Consider the following 19,656-nt stretch of genomic DNA (forward strand, 5'->3'; position numbering starts at 1 on the left):
TAAGTAGACAAGGTAGGTTGGGATGAGCTTTAAGCACAGTATGTTTTACAGTATTGAAAATATCTATAGGTAGGTATGTTAACTAGCAGATTAGGTAAAAGCAATGAGATAGGTTAGTGTTCTGTGTAACAACATTCTTGATGAATACAGCAGTAACTGGGACACAGAAAGAGGTCCAAGTTAAAAATTGTTCACAGCTGTGGGTCCAGAGTAGAGTTAAAAATAAAATAAATAAATAAATAAATAAATAAATAAGAGAGAGTAGGGAAATAGCAACAGGGCCTTGTGGAAATCCCTTAGAAAACTGTCAGAAGGTAAAGGAATCTTCTAAAGCACAACTAAACCAGAACCGAGAGGAGACAAAATAATGAATGTTAGGAAGAATAAGTTTTCAAGAAGAACATAATGGTCAGTTACATTGAAAGCACGTGAAATGTCAAGGAAGATGTCAAAAATGAGATATAAACCTGAGTTTTGTCTAGGAAAAGGTTATTAAAAACTGTGGTGAGTGGAATTTCTGTTAAGTGTGGTAGCTAGAACCCAGAGTGGGAAGGAACTGGGGTTGGAAAACCAGAGGAGAGGGAAGCACTAGACTATTATAGTAAACAGCTGTATATGAACTTAGAGATGAAAAGGTAAGAGAAGCAAGTTGGATGATGTATGCTTCATTTCTTAAAGTATGGATGAATTGAGCTGCAGCTGAATAAGGCTGCAGTTTGAATGAAGACATGAGTAAGAATAAGGACCTACGGGATCAGATGGGTCTTCAACATGAAGTTGAAGTCAATGGATACAGATGAGAAGATTTGTATAAGGAATAGAATAAATCATGAATTAAATTCAGAAATGAAGTCTTACAAAGTTAGACAGTTAAAACATAAAACAATATCAGACCAAGAAAAAATAATGGATGCAGCGCTATGAAAAAAAATAAAAAGTATGTTAGGGAGGAAGTGCAAGGAGTAGACTTGGTAGATATGGGAAGCTAGAAACATTACAGTCCCACCGCAGTCTGATCAAAGGAGGAAAGTCCTTAATAAGAGAGTAACAGATGAAGAGGTTTGATATTCTCTGAGAATGGGAGCTGGAGAAGGTGATATATGAAAAGAACATGGATGCACATGTTATATTTAGTGATGAAACAGGCTTTCCAGAGACAGGAATAGAAGAGGATAAAAAGGGAAGGAATTTAGAAATAGTTACTAAAAAGAAGGGGAAAGCAATTCATAAAGACCAGGGAGAATCAAGAATGTGGGGTTAAAAGGAAGAGACATATTGAGGCAAAAGTCACACAAAGGGGCAGAAAAAGAACGGAATGGATGTGAGATCTAGACCCGAACAGCTGAGGGGACAGTCTGAGGTGGGCGAATGAAGCGGAGTTTCTGATAACTGTAGAATGGATGACATAACAAAGCTATCAGATGAAATAAATGTCTCAATGGGAGATGCAGATGGCACTCTTCTTGAGTCACTGATGTATCAATGTAGGAGAACACATGCAAGGCCACTTTGCCACAGATATTTCCACCTTTAAGATAACACTATTAAGGGTTTCACATCAATTAATTTGCCAAATTTTACTTGAACATTTATGATACATTTAACATTTTTTGCACCCCAAATTTAACACTCTTCTCATCGAAAACATGAAATTCCTTCATATGTATGCACCAAATTTTAAAGCCACTGATCATTCTGAATACATCCACCTTGTCGTGCTCTTTTTCATGAAGAAACTTGCAAATACAACTCATTCTAACTAATACACATTACTTTGATTTTTCAGACATTAATTCAACAAAATCTCTCAAATTCTTACAGTTTCATCTTTGATTGCAATTATTAGCTTGGTTATATTTTGACTTAAGATACTTAGAGTCTGTGGTATCTTTTGCAAAAACAGACCAAACTGCATTACAGGGGGTTTGTTTCTACGATGACTAGACTACAAAGATGTTAAGAGGTAAAAATACTGTGGTACCTGGTGTGGGGAAGAGAATCTTTTTTCATATGTCAGTCTATTCCCCTCAATGGAAAATCGGAAGCCTTTCCTTTTGATGCTGTCCTCTGATTCGGATTTGCGAAATTCTTCCTCATCCTTTTCCTCGCCTTCAGACTGTTCTTTTTGCTTTTTTTTCTTTCTTCTATTCCTCCTCTCTTTAGCACTCTTTGAGCTCAGTTTTGATGCCTCAGAAGAACTTTCAGAGAATCCACCTATTCCACCTACTCCACTATAATCTCTTGAGTCAGCTGCTGCAGCTGCTGCTGCCGCCTATATGTACAAGCACATATGCAATTTACTACATTTATACAAATACACACCACTCAGTATTTTAAATTTATTGCTACTCTTAAAAAAATAATAAATTTGAAATAAAAGCAGCGATCCCGCTTCATTGAACCCGGTGTATCATAAGAAGTATAATTTGTGAAATACCACAGGAACCATAATTTGCCACTGCTCCATAAACCAGCAGTTAAAGCAGCCCAAGGGAGAAATGTGCTGTCAGTAGAACCAGGTTAACAAGCACCTCTTTCAGATTGGAGCAATATGTCACAGTGAGTTTTTCACCTGAAAAACTATGTAAAATTAAGGAAAAAAGACTGAAGCAACAGGAAAATCCCTGTTAATGGGAAGCAAAGTTTTCTTGCACCATTTTGCTGGATTTGCAATACTCTCTAGTCTACTAAATAGTTGGTGTGACATTATTAATTTCAGTGTTGAAAACAATCACCGGAGATTTGAGTTTAACTGCAGGCTATTAGTGATCTGTTGCTGCTTGAAGTCAAACATTTGGGAAGCATTTGATTAATATTTATTTGCAATCTGTAGTAAAAACAAACAAACAAACCCCTATTGCTGGCTTTAGTCATTTGATCACACGGAAGACATAGTTCAACTTCTGTTCTGTGTGGCCACATGCCAAGCAGACATAATCTATTATCCTATTAAAGATTTCAGAGTTTTCAAACAAAGAAAAGAAGTTTCAAATCAGTATGTAATCATGACATCTGTAGAAGAAGCATTTTCTCCATTTTCTCCACTTTTTCCAGTTTTATTTAAAACTTGAACACTACTTACGCTGTGAGAGCTGCAGAAGAGAAAAAGCCAAATGTTGCTGAAACAAAATATTGCTCCCACAGCAACGACAGTAGTTTTGTTTCTGTCACTTAAATAAGAATTCCTGTTTGTTGGTTTATTTTTCCACATCTCCACCTCAATTTCCAGAATCACAGAGTGGTTGAGGTTGGAAGGGACCTCTTGAGGTCATTTTGTCCAACTCCCCAGTGCAGACGGGATCACCAAAAGCAGAAAACAAGTTGCCCAGGACCATGTCCAGACAGCTTTTGATTATCACCAAGCATGCAGATCGCACAACATCTCTAGATAACTTGTTCAAGTGCTTGGTCACCCTCACAGTAAAAAAATATTTTCAATCTCTTGTTTGAAATTTTAGTTTGCTGGTTGTCTCTCTCTCTCTCTTTTTTTTTTTTTTTTTTTTTTTTTTTTTTTAATTTATGAGAGAGGAGGTAATATTCAGAAGTAGGGGACTGAAACTATTCTCAGGTGTGAACATTCAATCACAATCATGAATGGCAAAAGCAATTCTACTTTACAATTACCTGAGCTTCTTCCTGTTGCTTTTTCAGTTGTTCCAGCATTTGCTGAAATTCTGCTTCTTTCTGTTCTGCTTCTTCCATGGTTGCTTGATTCTGTTCTTCATAGGCCATGGCAACCACAGCCAGGATCAAGTTAATCAGGTAGAAAGAGCCCAGGAAAATGACCAAAACAAAAAAGATCATATATGTTTTCCCAGCAGCACGCAGTGTCTGGAGAAAAAGGAAATAATACACATTTTTAGCAGACTTTTACATACTATTGCATCTGTGTTATATTTTAGAAATACATTGTAAGATTGCTCTATGTTAGCACAAGATGATTTAGCTATTTTTTCCACATACAAGTAGCTAGTATTACATCCTGGCTACATGTGCAAAAACACAAGTTTTATGTCTGCTATGGTCAAGGTGAATAACATTCTGCAGCTTGAGTACTTCAGAATTTCTACTAATGATAAACATGTTACAGAAGTTGCTGCCACAATTACACCTTTGTATTATAACCTTTAAATCTAACAGTAGTGGGGCCACTAGCCAGCATCTTACCTTCTTCTCTCATCAGTCCCAAACTACAGTGCCACAAAGACAATGCAGTATACAAAATGTCATGCTGCACAACATCACTGTCCTTCAGGGTAAGGATCTGTATAGTTCAGGGACAAGATGTAACCTTCTCAAAGATAACATATTTGTACTAGACTGCAAATCAATTTAACTAGCATCTATTTACACCACGTTTGGGCAAGAAGCATTAACAAATTCATTTACTCATTTGTGAAAAGGAAACAATAATTCTTAACCACCTTCATAAAGTAACAGCTATTTCTTACTATGTATTTGAATAGCACATGGAAACCTAAATCATGGACAAGGCCCCTGTTGTTTTAGATAGCTTACATATATGAAATAGAAGATGATTTGTGTCCCAAAGGCCTTAGGGACACGTGAATGAAAATAACTATGCAAGTACTATGTAGTAATGGTATTGGTGATGGTGCTGTTTATTTTAGTAAGTCCTCACCAGCTGGTAAAGATTCTCCCAAAAGTCCTGAGTCATCAATCGAAACAGTGACAAGAATGCCCAACTGAATGTATCAAAACTTGTGTAGCCATAGTTGGGGTTTCTACCAGCTTTCACACATATATATCCTTCTGGACATTGACTACAAAAGAAGAGGAAATGCTATTTTTAACAACTACTCTAAATTACGATATTCTATAGAAAATCACAAAATTGTTCAGGAGTACCAGTTGCTAATGAAATTATGAACAAGTAAAATTTTACTCTACATACCTAGGATAAAAATATGTATCTTAATCAGTTTTTAGTTTTTAATTCCATTTCCTATTGATATTTCAGTACTTTAATAATATAACTAACAGCAATCAACCCTTCCCCACAATTTTTCTTATCAACAAATTTCCATCAAGAAAGCAAGAGAAGAATGTCAACTAGAACGGCTGACGATAAACAGTCGTCAGCCAAATGGCAGTAACATTTATGCACTTAGGATCCATGGGATTACCTTTACAAAATTAGCCTAAAATTCTGAAGAAAGTGCCTGTGTAAACTCAAATCACATAGATGGTTATATTTAGGTATGGCTTCATATCCCCAAACATTGGTAATTTGAAACTCTAAGGTACAGTTGATGCTTTAGTTAGCTACCTAAGCTATTCTAAGTAGCTAATTATTCTTTCTTGATGCACTATGAAAAATGACGACCGTTTTCTTACCCTGCATCTGAGCTATTGCCACACAGCAGAGCATCATTTTGTCCTTCCAAGAAATAGAAATGATCTGTTTAAAAAAAATAATGAATAGGATGATGAGAAAGACATAATTTATACCCTAAGGGAAATTGAACTATGACAAAAACTTTTACATTTTGAAGAAATAAGCAGAGCTAACTGTTTAACTGCAATATACAATGATCAGAGATTAAAAAAAAAAAAAAAAAAAGGAAAATACTGTTTTGATAGCAAAATTATATAGTCTTCAAGTTGGTCTTTCTTTAGAGAATAGAAAGGTAGTCATATGATTTATTCTGTGTTTAACCTACACAACTGAGAAAGAATACAAATGATGGATTAACAAATTGTTTATGTCAGCAAATGAGTGAATGAATACCAGGAAAACAGGACAAATAAGGAGAGCAATTCCCTGCATTTTTCAAGCATTTTTGCATATACCATTTAGAGTTACTCATTTAAAACTATTGATTCCATACTAGTTTATCCAAATATTACTGGAAAAAGTACTGAAGTTTTTGCAGCATGAAAACACATCACAACATGCATGAGGTATTTTTAAGTGGATCTTGACTTGAGCAGTGGAAGGCAAAACAAAGCTTTTATTATACATGACCAAAAAAAAAAAAAAAAACTACACAAAATTCTATAGCAGAGAAATGTACCTGAAGTATCTATATGCATTTTGTTAATAGGCTAACAAATAAAATGAGGTTAAAATTAATTTAAAGAGATGAAAGTTTAAAAAGCCCCTGCAACAATCTTCCTTTTTCTTTCTTTTTCTGTCTCATTCTCTTTCCTGTTTTTTTCTTTCCTTCTTTCCCTCTTTCTCTATCCTCCCTCTTTCTCTTTTTCTCTTTCTTTTCTCCTCTTTCTCCTTGTCCTTCTTCTGCTCCTGCTCCTCTCCCAGCCACTCCCACCTTTCCTTTCTCTGTTTTGATGCAGAAAATTAAAACCAATTTGCCATCAATTGCTTGTTTGGAGCTCTTATAGCAAAATGGGAATCTCTAGTGGTGATTTTTGGATCAGGTGGCATATTAAACTAAAGTTGCCAAAATTAGGTATGCTCTGGCTGTTCTCAGGAAACAGATGGTTCCTTCCTTGAGATCTACTGCCAGCTGGCATGGACTGACTTAGCTGGCATGAACAAGCTGAGGGCTAATGCTAAAGAGACAAGCAGGGAATTGCAACCAGTTCCTATTGACTGCTTCTACTCTGTCACAACCAGTATATGATGGAGACAGCATAAAATCTGCTTATTTTAATGAGAAAGAGATTGTGCACATCACTTCTGCGTCTGCCTTCTATTCTCCGACATAAGATGAGAAGACAATGGGTTTTTAGATATTTAGGTGCTTGCACAGTCATACCCTGTGAGAGATCTACTCCTACTTAAAAAGCTTAAAATGTATAAAGATTAAGATAGGCACCAAGCTGAATTTTCAAAATTGCCTGTGTGCCCAATTCACATTTCTGCACAGCACAGCTCCTCCTCTGGTAAACAGAGTATCCAGATAAACTGTCAAGTCAGCTCAATTCTCAGCCCAGTATTTTGAAATAAATAAATAAATAAATAAATGATCGATTTCTCAATATAAAGATGATATTGATAAAGTAAAAAAAAAAAAAAAAGTCAATACGAGCTTATTAAAAATTAGCTGTACATAAAACTATTCCTGTATCCTCCTTTGTCAACGTCAGGACAGTAGTCACAGGTACAAGTCCTACATGACACTTTCATAAGCAAGTAAGGGAGATATGTTCCAGCTGGAATCATCAGAAAATGCTTGAAAAATGATTCTGATTCTGATAAAACAGTTGCCAGTGACCCACTGTCAATTCAGAAGGGCATTTTCTGAAGATCTTCAAAGGATCTGCACTATACACAGTTTTTATAACAAGTTTCATTAACAGCTCAAGATGAGACCTAATACAAAAAAAAAAAAAAAAAAAAAAAAAAAAGCATCAAATATGTTGAAGACATAAAGCTAGGAGAGGAGATGACTGAAATTTAGAATGACTTTTGCAAACTAACAAGCTGGTCTAAAAGCAGTTGGATTTATTTCAACAGAGACAAGTGGAGAACACTACAGTTGACAAGACAAAATGGAATACATACATGCAAAACAGACAGGACCTGGCCACAGCCGTTGCTGTACAAAAAGATGCAGTGACTGTCATGAACCACAAGTTGACTGTGAATCAACAATACATCACATTACAAAAATGGTGTAATTTTGAGATGTATTAATAGGAATGTCAGATCTGTGGCATGAGCTAATTACTTCTCACTACGTTGTACCTTTACTAGAGGAGTAAGTACCAGATTTGAGCACCTTACTTAAAACAAACAAATGAAAACCATAATAAAACAGACTAATTGGAAACAGTCCAGAAAAGCAAAGATTGTCAAAGAGATACAGAGAACATGAAACAGAGAAAATAGGTTTGCTTAGTTTAGAAAACACCAGAGAAAAGATTACAGTTTTAAAATGTTGTAAAGATTAATATAAAGTAGACTATTATTATCTTATTCTTAAGATCACAGAAGAAGTAGTATTTGAAATTCAGAAAACTTAGGTCAGAAAAACTTTCTATTTGTGTGATGTAGTACTAGAAGCAGCTCAAGAGGGAATGGAATGGAAAGAAATTGAATGAGATAGAATAGAATTGAATAGATTAGAATAGCAATAGAATTTATTTTTCGGAGGTTTTTAAGAACAGGTTATCATCCAAAATCTTCTCAAAGCCTGCATTTTTATGAGACTACTAGCATGCTGAAATGATAAGTATATTAAAAAGCATACATAAATATATTAAAGTATAAGTATATTAAAAAGTCTATTAAGAAGTATAAGCATAAGTATATTAAAAAGTATATAAAGCAACCAGACTTGGATCCAAAATCATTTAGCTGTTAAAATGAGGGATCCTAACTTTCAGTGATGTATTCATCAGTTACAACATTTATGAAGACTTTATAAAAATTAAAAAAAAAAAAAAATATTTTTTTTATATAAAATTAAAAAAAAAGATTGTGCCTAATTACAAAGTTAAAACTCTAAATACATTAACTATATATAAATAGGAGAGACTGAAGCTATTTTCCATTATGAAAGACAGAATAGCAATGCACTAGGGATACTTTCAGAGCTGTTCTGAGTTTTAAGACTTTCCTGTTAACAGAGCAGATATATTATAGATGTCACTGTTAACACAGTGACATTAACTAAACTACCTTAATTCTCAGGTGAAAACACTGTATTATGTGGTACAACAGAGAAAAAAAATACTAGTTTCTTGATTTTCAACAGATTAGAAACAAATGAAAAGATACATAACATGTAATGTGGTTTTTATTTTGCTATGTTTAGATGCATAGGACCAGTATACTCATAAAGACATGTTTGTGCTGTGCAAGGGAGTATGGTGCAGAGACGTTCTCAACCAAGTTCCAGAACAAACAGTGCAGCTTCATTTACATGCTGCGGTAGGATTAGTGAGATAACTGATGTCCAAATGTGGATTTATGATTTGGGGCATTATCTTGCTATTATATCTAGCTATACAGATTTCAGATCCCATATTAGAACTGTTACACTATTTCAGGAGGATATTTCTGCATTGTGCTCCAATGTGGGTTTACTCTAAAAGTCCTACACACCACTTGGATTTACTCTAAAGTCCTACACAGTAGAAGGTTAAAAACAACAAAAAAAAAGTTTTGTTGGTACCCAGTACAATATCATGAATATATTAAACTACATTTTGACTGTTGCTTTATTTACAACACAAAGTGTTTATTTTTTAAATGAAAATTAAAACTATAATCTGCAAAAACTGTAAGTGCTTTTATGTTTCTTGACTAGGAATCAACATTTTAATTGCAGTGAAAAGATACTGATATGCTTTTGTAACTTTTAAAAAGTTTCAGAAAAAATAATACAGTAAATGGTATCATTCTTACTTCTATCTTCGATGTACTCATCCCAGTTAAATGTTGTCATTGTTGTATTAATAAATGTGCCATTTTCACCTATAGAGCTATTAAAGTAGGAAATAACAGTTGTTTCAAAAGTAGAATTGTCCGGAGGCCACTGCAGGCATTTATTCCTCAAGTTGCCCATGAACAGCTGCAGCCCTATTAGTGCAAATACACTCAGACAAAACACAGTCAGGATCATAACATCTGAGAGCTTCTTCACAGACTGAATTAGGGCTCCCACGATAGTCTTCAAGCCTGCAAAGAGAAAAGATTTTTATGATGATGTTAAACATACTAAACACACAAAAAATCATGTGATTTTTTTCTAGATTTCATGCAGAATGACAACTAAATGAGTCTAATGTTTGTGATACAATAATACCCATGAGAAGACTGGTTACTTGTGAAGATGAGTGAAAAGCTGTAAATTTATGCTTATTCTAGAGTGTACAGAAATAAAAAGTAGCTATTACCAAACACATTGTTTATGCCAAAACAAGTGATTTTATTACTCATGCTATATCTCAACCTTACATAGGAAAGTACTGTTTGCTTTTGCTGATGCTTCTTGCCCAAACCTTTCTTATATGAACTTTTCAAAAATTATTCTGCATTTATAAACCTATTACAAAGACATAATAAATTCTTATTTTAAAGGTAACCTAATAATAATGTTCTTACGATATGAGAGGGATGATGGTTTGGAGAAGAAAGACATCTTTAAAACAATTCCCCATGCATGGCCCATGCTATCCTTTAGAGATTAATTTTTTATATATGACATTTGAAACTGAGTTAAAGTTGATATATCAAGTGCCTGTAATAAATGATAAAATTTGCATCAATATGAAAGCTTAAAATTAATTTATATTTAAAACATATAAAGGAAAGCTTGATGTCATAAGATGCAAATCACATAGGCTGTTTACTGCAAATATCTCATGCAAGAATTTGTTAAACTCAAAGGCTGATTTTTTGAAAAGAAAACACAGCTAATAAAAAAAGCAAAAATCAATCTAAATAAAATTGTATCTTGATTCCTGCTTTTTTATTTTGTTAACAATGTGTAGCAAACAAGGCTTATGTTTTAAAAACGTGAGTACAGCCTCTGCAGAACAAAAGTCAGCCTCAGTGTTTAACCTTGCTCTCACCTGGAATGACTGATATTGTTTTCAAAGCTCGGAGAACTCTGAATGTTCTCAACGCTGAGACATTGCCCAGGTCCACAAACTCTGTCACATATCTGTAATAGGGGAGTTCACACACAAACACAATGACAGCACACAAATAACAATTGGAGAAACGAGGGGCCTAACACCTTACACCAACTACATCTTACCTGGGATTACAGAAATAGTTTTCAAAGCTCTCAATACTCTGAAAGTTCGAAGAGCTGAAACATTGCCTAGGTTTACAAATTCTGTTACATACCTGTAGGATTAAATCACAGTTACTCAGAATTGAGGCAGATTTTATTCTATTTGCTTGGGTCTTTGATTAAGACCTTTTCAGCGTTCACTGTATTTTGCCTGCGTTATAAATATCCTTCTGACCATAAAATTAAATTAAATTTTGTCAAAGTAAACCACATTCACTTGTTTTTTGCAACCTAATTTGGTCAGCTTCTAGCAGGAAGTCAGAATGATTCCTTTAATTCTGGTATGCAGAAAGGAGACAGGATATGAACAGTTCAGGCTTGATGGCATTCACAATTCTAACAGGCTGACACACCATGCTGGCCTCTGCAGCACATGCTCAGTTAGAAATACTAAAATGTGTAAAAGAGGTAGAAGAAACATATTGAAACCGCAGGAAGTCCAGGCTCCAAATGTTCTGGCTGACAAAATATGAGGCAATTTTTAGTCACTAATTTCATGCTATCAGAAAGATATTTTTTTTTTAAAAAAAGGAGACTTACGCAAATGTAATGACAGTGAAATCTAGCCAATTCCACGGGTCTCGAAGAAATGTAAAATCTTCTAAGCAGAAGCCCCTTGCAAGAATTTTAATAAGTGATTCAAAGGTATAAATTCCAGTGAATGTGTATCTAAGAAAAATATGCAAGACAGAGTTTATAGAAACACATTTATGCTTTCTGTACACAGTATGCTCTTTAGTCCTATCTTCTTCTGTTTGAGTGGCATTAAAAATTTAATGCAAAATACAACCAACTTTAAACATCTGCACAATTTATTACTTAAGGGAGAAGTAGGAATCAAATTACAATTGTAAGACTACATCACAATCCGTAGGCCAAAGATCAGATTCTATAATCTACACCAATGAATCAGATGTAAAATTCCCTGTTACTTCATTGGTGCATGTTTATGTCCAATCTAAATCAATGTTGTAAGAAAATACATGTAAATACATAGTGATTTCAAAAGTTGCTTCCAGTCTAAAAGTGTATTTCTTCAATATTGTTTTTATACTGAAATACTGGACAGTACCATGATCTCACAACCTGTTAACCTCTCTGCATCACTCATTGACTTTGTTACAGAGTAGTTGTACCCAGTACTGCACCTTCAGCAAGGCAGGCATAGTACTGAAACAAACCCAGTGTTTTCAGATGCAAAATCCTGTGCAAGAACAACCAAAAATATTTACCAATTTCAATAAAATTCAGCTACTAAAAAAAAAAATGTGGCTGAAACATAAAAGGCTAAAATGTTTAATTCTGTCATTCTGAGCCACTTAAATTTTCTATCTCCAAATGATGTCATTTTGAAATTTACTTTCATTTGTATCTTTAATGGAAAAAACGATAAAACAGACTTTTTCAAATTAAACCATTTAAAAGGTTTGAACTGCTTTTCAGACTTGACTCAACCTGAAACCAATTTTCCAGTATGAACTTTCTTCAGTTCAATCACTATAAAAAATGTTTTTTTCCTGCACAACTTTACTCAACCGATGACAGGACTTCCATTATATATATAAATGGCATAATATAATGACATGAAGAAATATTCAAGCTAGCTATCTTTATTCATAAATACTTACAAAATGCCAGACATCCTGAATGCATGTAGTTCATATTGAACTCAAAATGAGAATGCCTACACTGTCTTTAATAGCCCTATGATTAGCCCTGTTGATTACCACGGATTAAACTGGTACTTATCATCCAAAGCAGTTAGGAGGGAAGAAGCAGCAGAAGCATAAAATGCTATTACAAAAATGAAGCACCATCAAGAGCAGTGTTTCACACTGCAGCCTTGGAACCATAAAAAATTTTGAGCCAATTGTATATGGGGACCAAAGTGTTGATACCATATTGGAACTTTTCTTTTTCTAGCTGTTACTTACTATGGGAGGATTAGCCAATGCCTTAAATACTTTTGTAATAGCTTATTTTTCATACTAACATTTCATTATTGGTCTGTCTTTGGTAAATGAAAGATGTACAATGCTAAACACACCATCCAGTGGACTCTTTATCTGTAATGGCTGCTGCAAGAGATAGGAGGGTGCATTTCCCCAGGTTCTTGCAAAGACGCAACACAGAATGCAGTGTAAAATATTTATCATCCACTTTTTTGCATGGTCATAAGACTAGCTTCATCTTCTTATATTACCCATCTAATGTTGCAAATGGAGAATTGAAATTTAACAATCTGTAATGAGGGAAGTGTTAGAAAATATATTGATTTACACAGAAGAAACTGGCAACTGAATGGCTGTTTAAAGCATATGCCACAAAGTAGTTGTTGTCAGTAAATGTCATCCTTATTAATATAACATGATAAACAGTAGTTTATTTCAAATTACTGAATTCAAAGAAATGTCAAAGAAAATCCATTTAACTTACTCTACATTCTTTGTCCAGTCTGGAGGGTTACTCATGGTCATAAATACACAGTTGGTCAAAATAGTGCACATGATAAGCATGCTGAATAACGTAGGTTAAGAGTTAAGGAATGTAAGCCAGAAAATCTTATTAAAAGAATATCAAACAACACCATGGCCTGGCAGATATCCAGTATCAGGAGCTATTTATCCCTCCACTGCTATACTGATGCTCAGGAAATATGAGTATGTTATCCATAGTCACTGCTTTTTAGTTAAAAGAGAACAACCACACACTAAAAATTAAAAGAAAGCTAGACATATATATACGCAAAAAAATCACTTAACTTACATGAGTTCTTTCTTTTGAAACAAAAATTTGAACATTTAAAGTAGTGGCTTCTAATCTAGTGGAGTAATACAAAAAATTAATTTTGTTGGATGACGTAGACAAAACAGGCTGACCTGTTTTCTCTATGTATGTTTTTTGTTGTTGTTTTTGCTTCAATGCAAATTCTAGAAAAATTCCAAGTCACAAATAATTTAACTGATTGTGACAGAACGACTCTGGATTTACAAACCTTCACTCACAGGACTTACACATTCTTAGAAATGAAAATAGGAACACAGAAATGAAATCCGCACAATGATACACAAAATGTCCACACGATGGCACCATTACCTAAAATTAAGAGAGAGCAAAACTCGACTTTAAGAGCTTTAGTTTATTTAACTAAAATGTAGGTTGACATGGTGCTCCACTCTAGGAATCTGAGTATTATAGTGTGGGAAGTACTGTAATATTCTCCTCACACATCCCTTTATATGTCTACATTAACCAAACAAAACCTTCAAGCAACAGTAAATACCTCTGCCTTCTGATGTGTCAAACTAACAACATTACAGCCAGCAATTCTCCAGGTCTTTCATCTCATTAAACAGATTTCAAACCTTTTACTTGGAACGTAGCTTCTTGCTGTATAATTAATAAGTGAAAGGAGCAGAAGAGAAAAGACAGTATTCTAAAACATAATAAATAATGTATTATGACTACTTCACAAGTGCATAACGTAGATAGGCAATCCCTTTTTGAAGAAGTATCTTCTCACGGTTGAAAATCCTCACTATTCTTTCATCAGGTGAGAAATAACTGGAATGTACCTTCCCAAAATGTTAAACAATGATTTTTAATATTCTGACTTTGGTCACTACATGTGTTTACTACCATCTTACTTCCATGATCTTCCATTACTCCATGTAATTGAATAATGCTCTGTTACATGCTACAGAATGTCATATAACTCTCAAATAGTTATTTGTAGTGGCGCTTTTAGCAAGCAAATATAAAGCAGACTATGCAGTGTTATGACTGATTCTGAAGTCATTTGTAGGCTAGCCATTGATAACAACATCCAACACATATTAGGTAATCATAATTATCAGACTTCCATTATATTAAAATTATTACAAAATCCTTCCAAAGTTTATTCTACATGATCTTAGGATACCTCTATGTAACACTACAGAAAACTGCTTTCAATGTGGTTATGGTAGACTCCTCTGAAATATAAGTGTGCAAACATTTGTATGTGCTCCTTAAGTAAAAAACTTTTTGAAGTCAAAGCCCTCAATGACTTTGTATCAGTATTTGGGATCAGACCAGTGGGATGCCCATTGTAGTCATACATCAAAACACTGAGAAAGACAAAATGAGAGACGACCATTTACCTTTGCAAATCTCTACCTATAATGTGGAAATATCAGGACCTACTCGAAGACTGAAATTACAGTATCTACAGAATTACAAATTCATAAGGTAATAATGATCAAGAAATAAATGTGACAGGCTGGATACATACGGGACTTAGAATGTGTAAGACAAGAAACCTAAGCAGTTCTATCAAACTAGCCTTCTGCAAGTGGGATCTGAATACAAAAATGAAAAGGAATAATGAAACTATTTTCACTAAATATTCATGTGAGCACATAACTGGGATAAAAGATTTGGTTTTAACACAGCGTCAGTGAAGAACTAAAAGTATTTTGAGCAATATGTCTGTTATTTGTGAAAAAAATGTGGTGAGATGGGAAAATATGAAAGAAGATGTGAGGATTACATGAAAAATAAGAGGGAAGGAAAAAAATAAATAGGTGGGGGAAGAAGAAAGACACGGGAAAAAATGTAAAGGAAGATGATTGGTTATCTGGCTTCTGATATCTGGCTTCCACCAATGACAAACAAACAACACTAAAAAGGGGAAAAGAAAAAAAAAAAAAAAGGGAGAAATAGTACAGAGAAGAAGGACAAGGCACTATAGATCTGTTGATCTTGGAACATGCATCAGAGAATGATTTAAAAACTAAGTAACATCTCATTGACTACAATTTTAGACTAACCACTTGAAAAGGATATGAATGTACCAAAATCTTAATAGCTATTTTTCTAAGAGGATTGAAAGGAGTTAACATGTATAGGGCAGAGGTGGCACTGAATCGGAATATTGCCTTCCCTTTATTCAATACTATAAAGGTCTGGAAAAAAAGAAACACAGAATGTAAAATAACATTTAAAAGATACTAACAAGTAACAAACAATGTACAAGTTCAAACCCTGAATAATTTTCATTTCATCATTGAAATGAAATGTATTTGGTCAGACTTTTCTTCTATTTGCACCTCCCCACCCCACCCCACCCGCCACAGAATCACAATCCCCTTGTCCAGTTCACATATAGCAGACTCCGTTCAAATTACTATCAATAGATTTGCATGAACACATTTTGAGCATTTATTTACAAATCATAAGCAATCCTGCTATTGCTAGCTAGAAAACAAAGACAGGTACATAAGGTGCAAAGGTAGTAGGTAAAAGTACTAATATCTGATGTATTGGTATACTTTCTACAGCTTATAACAAAAATACGGATGTACACAACTTTCAAAAACTTTAAGGAACCATTTAATTGCCAACATTCCAAATAACCAGCATTAATTATCATACCATGAAAGTACTAAGACAATAGTGCATGGAGTGATATAATTTTCAAAGGAGAAATTGCAAAGAAGGAAATTGCAGTTTTTGGACATAACATTAATGCAGTGGATAGTTTTCACAGTACTCTCTGAAAAGAATAACATATTGCTTCTCTTTTGAGAGTTTCATACCTGCAATTCTGTCTATTTTTCTTATGCCATGCTTTACTTTTACCTAATATAGAATTCAATAATCCATGTATTTTCACTGTCTCTCCATGGTTTCACCAATAACTCATGCATACTGCCAACACTAAAAAAGCTTTTATAAATGTAGTATTTTTTTCCTTAAAACCTGGGAAATAAAGAAGGATAAAGCCTTTATTTAATATGCAGTATGTTGTCTGTTTGTTTGTTTGTTTGTTTTTAATTATTATTATTTAGATTACCATGCATTTGGATAAATTCCTATTTCTATTATCTCTTCTTTCCAAACATGGGTGAAAGTTCATGTTCACTGAAGGTAAGAGGATCTAGTTAGCATTGTGGCAGCCCTAAAAAGCCCAAAGGGAACATAAACCATGCAAATCTGGAGCACTGCCAGGAACCATGATCTACCACAGCTGGAATCAGAGGGCAGCATTTGCAAAGATTATGCTCTGCCTTCTAAGCTGGTGTGCCAAATACAGCAGCTGAAATCCTGGAAACATGAGGCCTCCCCCTGCTTGAAATCATAAACTTTAGCTCTTCCAAACTGAACACATTTCCATTCTCAGATACATGCTGATTCTCAAGCCATACTTTGGTACTTAATTGTAGAGGAGAAAGAATTAGTCTCTAATGTGCTATGTTTTTTTATCATTGCTTTTCAACTCCATTAATATTCCTTTCAAGAAACTCTACCCGAAAATCAGAGTTTCTCACATGTCTTCTGTTCCCTTTATTCTGACAAAACATCTGTTGAAGCATCATTTCTGCACTGCTGGCCTACCAAGACATATTGAAAAATTAAAATGGAACCTGACCTAAATACACAAACAAGGATGTTCAAAAAGATACAAAGAACACTAAGAAAAATATCAGGAGAAATATGATTGCAATGTGTGTAGTTTGAAATCTTACATCTCAAGCTAGAAACCACAATGCTTTTGGAAAAAATCAAGGCAATTGCTACTTATGTCTCTCACTCTAGAGCAAGCAACTCAGAAGGTATATACTTCATTTTCACAATAAATTGCAGAATTACTTTTCTGGTTTCCAAACCATGATAATACATGTGTTAATTTAAGGATTTCCAGCACCATTTTTTTTATTTTTTTTTTTAGATTTTTATTACTGCAGAACTGGAAAGGAAGGAAGGAAAGAAACCAGAACTTTGACCCAAATCTCATTTGCTGTACTTCCTGACTTCAACAGCATTAACCACTTGAGTAAAGGGAGCAGAACACAGTATTTAACTTAAAATGTAAATTGAAAATTGAAGTCACAATTCTCCATAGAATGAATTGAGATTTGGAAATTCTGCAATGAAAATTTAAGGTAGAGCTTAGTTTTTAAAGCTGTTGTCTCTGTTTAGGTTGTCTCTAAGGTCCATACTAGTGATAAGGTAAATCCCTAATTCCTGCAGGAAATATCTTTTTTTTTTTTTTTTTTAATTAGTTCAAGTTTGACTCCTAACATTTCTTGAGGGTTTTCTTCCATTTTCTTCAGTCATTTTTTGCTTTCATGTTTTTTTGTTTGTTTGTTTTTAATTCACTTGTTTTCACTCACTTGATAAATTCCACAAGAAAAACAAAAGAAAGAACAAGAAAAAATGAGGGAGACAAAATTCATCAGTCATGTCTTCTTCTCTGGTAAAATAATGCTGATGCAATACATATGATGCCAAATCCTAAAGGAATGGAGTTCTGGAGGAAACCTAATTCCATCCAGCCAAAAGTCTAAAGCTTAGCACTACTTCGTTTGGCCCCACAGTTGTTATAGTTTTTTTTTGTTGTTGGTGTTTTGTTTTTTTTTTTAAAGAGAGAGAGAGAGAGAATACATGTTCTTATTAAAAAATAAAAGTCTATAAAATATTTTTTAAATTAGTTCTGCAGAAACTCCAAGAGGAATTTCTACATTCTCATTATTTGCCTCTCTTTTTTGCCACCTCCTCTTTAATAACAATCAGAGCAATACGAACCTGGATGTGAAAAACTTTTAACACGGAGTATGTAAGTTGGATGTATGATTCCTCTATAGAGTGAATGAAGAGGAAAGAGGAAGATCTTCAGCATATCCTGAGAAATTACCTTTGCATACTTCCCTATCCTTACGAGCAAGAGAAAGCAGTCTAGGCTTTCTGTGTGATAGTGATGAAAGCTAGTCATGTGTCTAGCTACCTTTCAGATGGGTTTCAGGATGAAGATCTGCTCCTCTCACTTCCAAAACAGAACAATTAATGAAATAATAGCATTCTAAAGATATCCCTTGTGCTACTTTTTCAAGATTTTTCCTGCATATGAAACAATGAAAGCTACATATTTTAGTAACATGCCAAGTACATCAAAATAAACATAAATGCATCGCTACCTGCAGACTAGGTTCCACAAACTTGCATTACTAACTTCTGTTCTTACAACTGAGATTTCTGCCAATTAAATCAGCTGTCAGGGGAATGTAATTTTAAATAAAGACTGGATCCAAAACAGTGTAAAGCCAAAGAGACTGCGAGAGAATATGCTCTATTTTCATCTTCTTAAGGTTTCATAGACATATACAACACACTCACTTTTTTATTGATATAATATGGGTCCATGTCTTCCAAGGGCTCGGACACCATTCCTGGAGGTATGTCACCATAAATAAATGGCAGTGTTTTTCCTGCTTCCAAGTCACTGTTTGGCTTTGGGCCATCTTCTTCATCATCATCTTTGCGTTCTTGTTTGGATTTCTTAGCTTTTTCTTCATTGATACGCTGTTCAATCGCTGCAAGTGATTCTCTTGTGAAATAGCGGAAGCTGTCAGGTCCTGGTGGTACCAGCACTGATTGTGCCATCTTTTCATCCTGCACCTCTTAATTACTGCTTAGCCTCTCTCATAAAAAAGTGCTAAATATATATTTAAAAAAAAAAAAAAGAAAAGAAAAAAAACATTTTAGAGCAACACAAATAGCCATAGACAACGTAAAGGAATATACCTTCATAGAATTTTCTGTGGGACATCTTTATTAAAGACAGTAATTATCACCCAAGAGGAGATTGTTGTGAATTTTTTTTTTTTTTTCTAGACAAAATATTTTCTTTTGTGGCTAACCTCTTGGAGGTAAAAGCATCAATTCTTGTGACATTTAATTTAAAAAATTCTTAGTCCTTGTGAAGGTAGATTGTCAAAAAAAAAAAAAAAAAAGATTGTATAAAAATGTCACATATAACACACATATAACACAACAACATCATCTTGCTTTTTTCAAGGGTAATCCTATGATCAATCCATTGAATAAAGTAGGAGATACTTTCCAGCACATTCAGTGTGAGGCAACAGCAGTTCAGAAT

The 19,656-nt window shown here is 34.2% G+C and overlaps 1 protein-coding gene across 8 annotated transcripts in view; it reads right to left on the reverse strand.

Annotated features, from left to right (window-relative positions):
- LOC311210771 (sodium channel protein type 2 subunit alpha) overlaps positions 1 to 19,168 on the reverse strand; it is a gene marked incomplete at both ends in the record, with an annotated part of 55,078 nt that extends 35,910 nt beyond the window's left edge. For 4 of the 8 annotated variants that reach the window (XM_084288948.1, XM_084288947.1, XM_084288946.1 and 1 more), the window contains 10 exons: positions 1,982 to 2,272; positions 3,625 to 3,831; positions 4,643 to 4,784; positions 5,359 to 5,422; positions 9,341 to 9,613; positions 10,698 to 10,789; positions 11,277 to 11,405; positions 13,173 to 13,253; positions 15,534 to 15,682; positions 18,894 to 19,160. In XM_084288948.1, coding sequence (XP_084145074.1) covers positions 1,982 to 2,272; positions 3,625 to 3,831; positions 4,643 to 4,784; positions 5,359 to 5,422; positions 9,341 to 9,613; positions 10,698 to 10,789; positions 11,277 to 11,405; positions 13,173 to 13,253; positions 15,534 to 15,682; positions 18,894 to 19,160 — 1,695 coding nt within the window. Of the gene's footprint in view, positions 1 to 1,981; positions 2,273 to 3,618; positions 3,832 to 4,642; positions 4,785 to 5,358; positions 5,423 to 9,340; positions 9,614 to 10,697; positions 10,790 to 11,276; positions 11,406 to 13,172; positions 13,254 to 15,533; positions 15,683 to 18,893 lie in introns of all 8 variants that reach the window. The other 4 variants (XM_084288945.1, XM_084288942.1, XM_084288944.1 and 1 more) reach the window with 3 other exon arrangements.
- Positions 19,169 to 19,656: the final 488 nt, after the last annotated feature.

This window comes from Netta rufina (genome assembly GCF_964035555.1).
Source record: "Netta rufina genome assembly, chromosome: 6".
Taxonomy (NCBI): domain Eukaryota; kingdom Metazoa; phylum Chordata; class Aves; order Anseriformes; family Anatidae; genus Netta; species Netta rufina.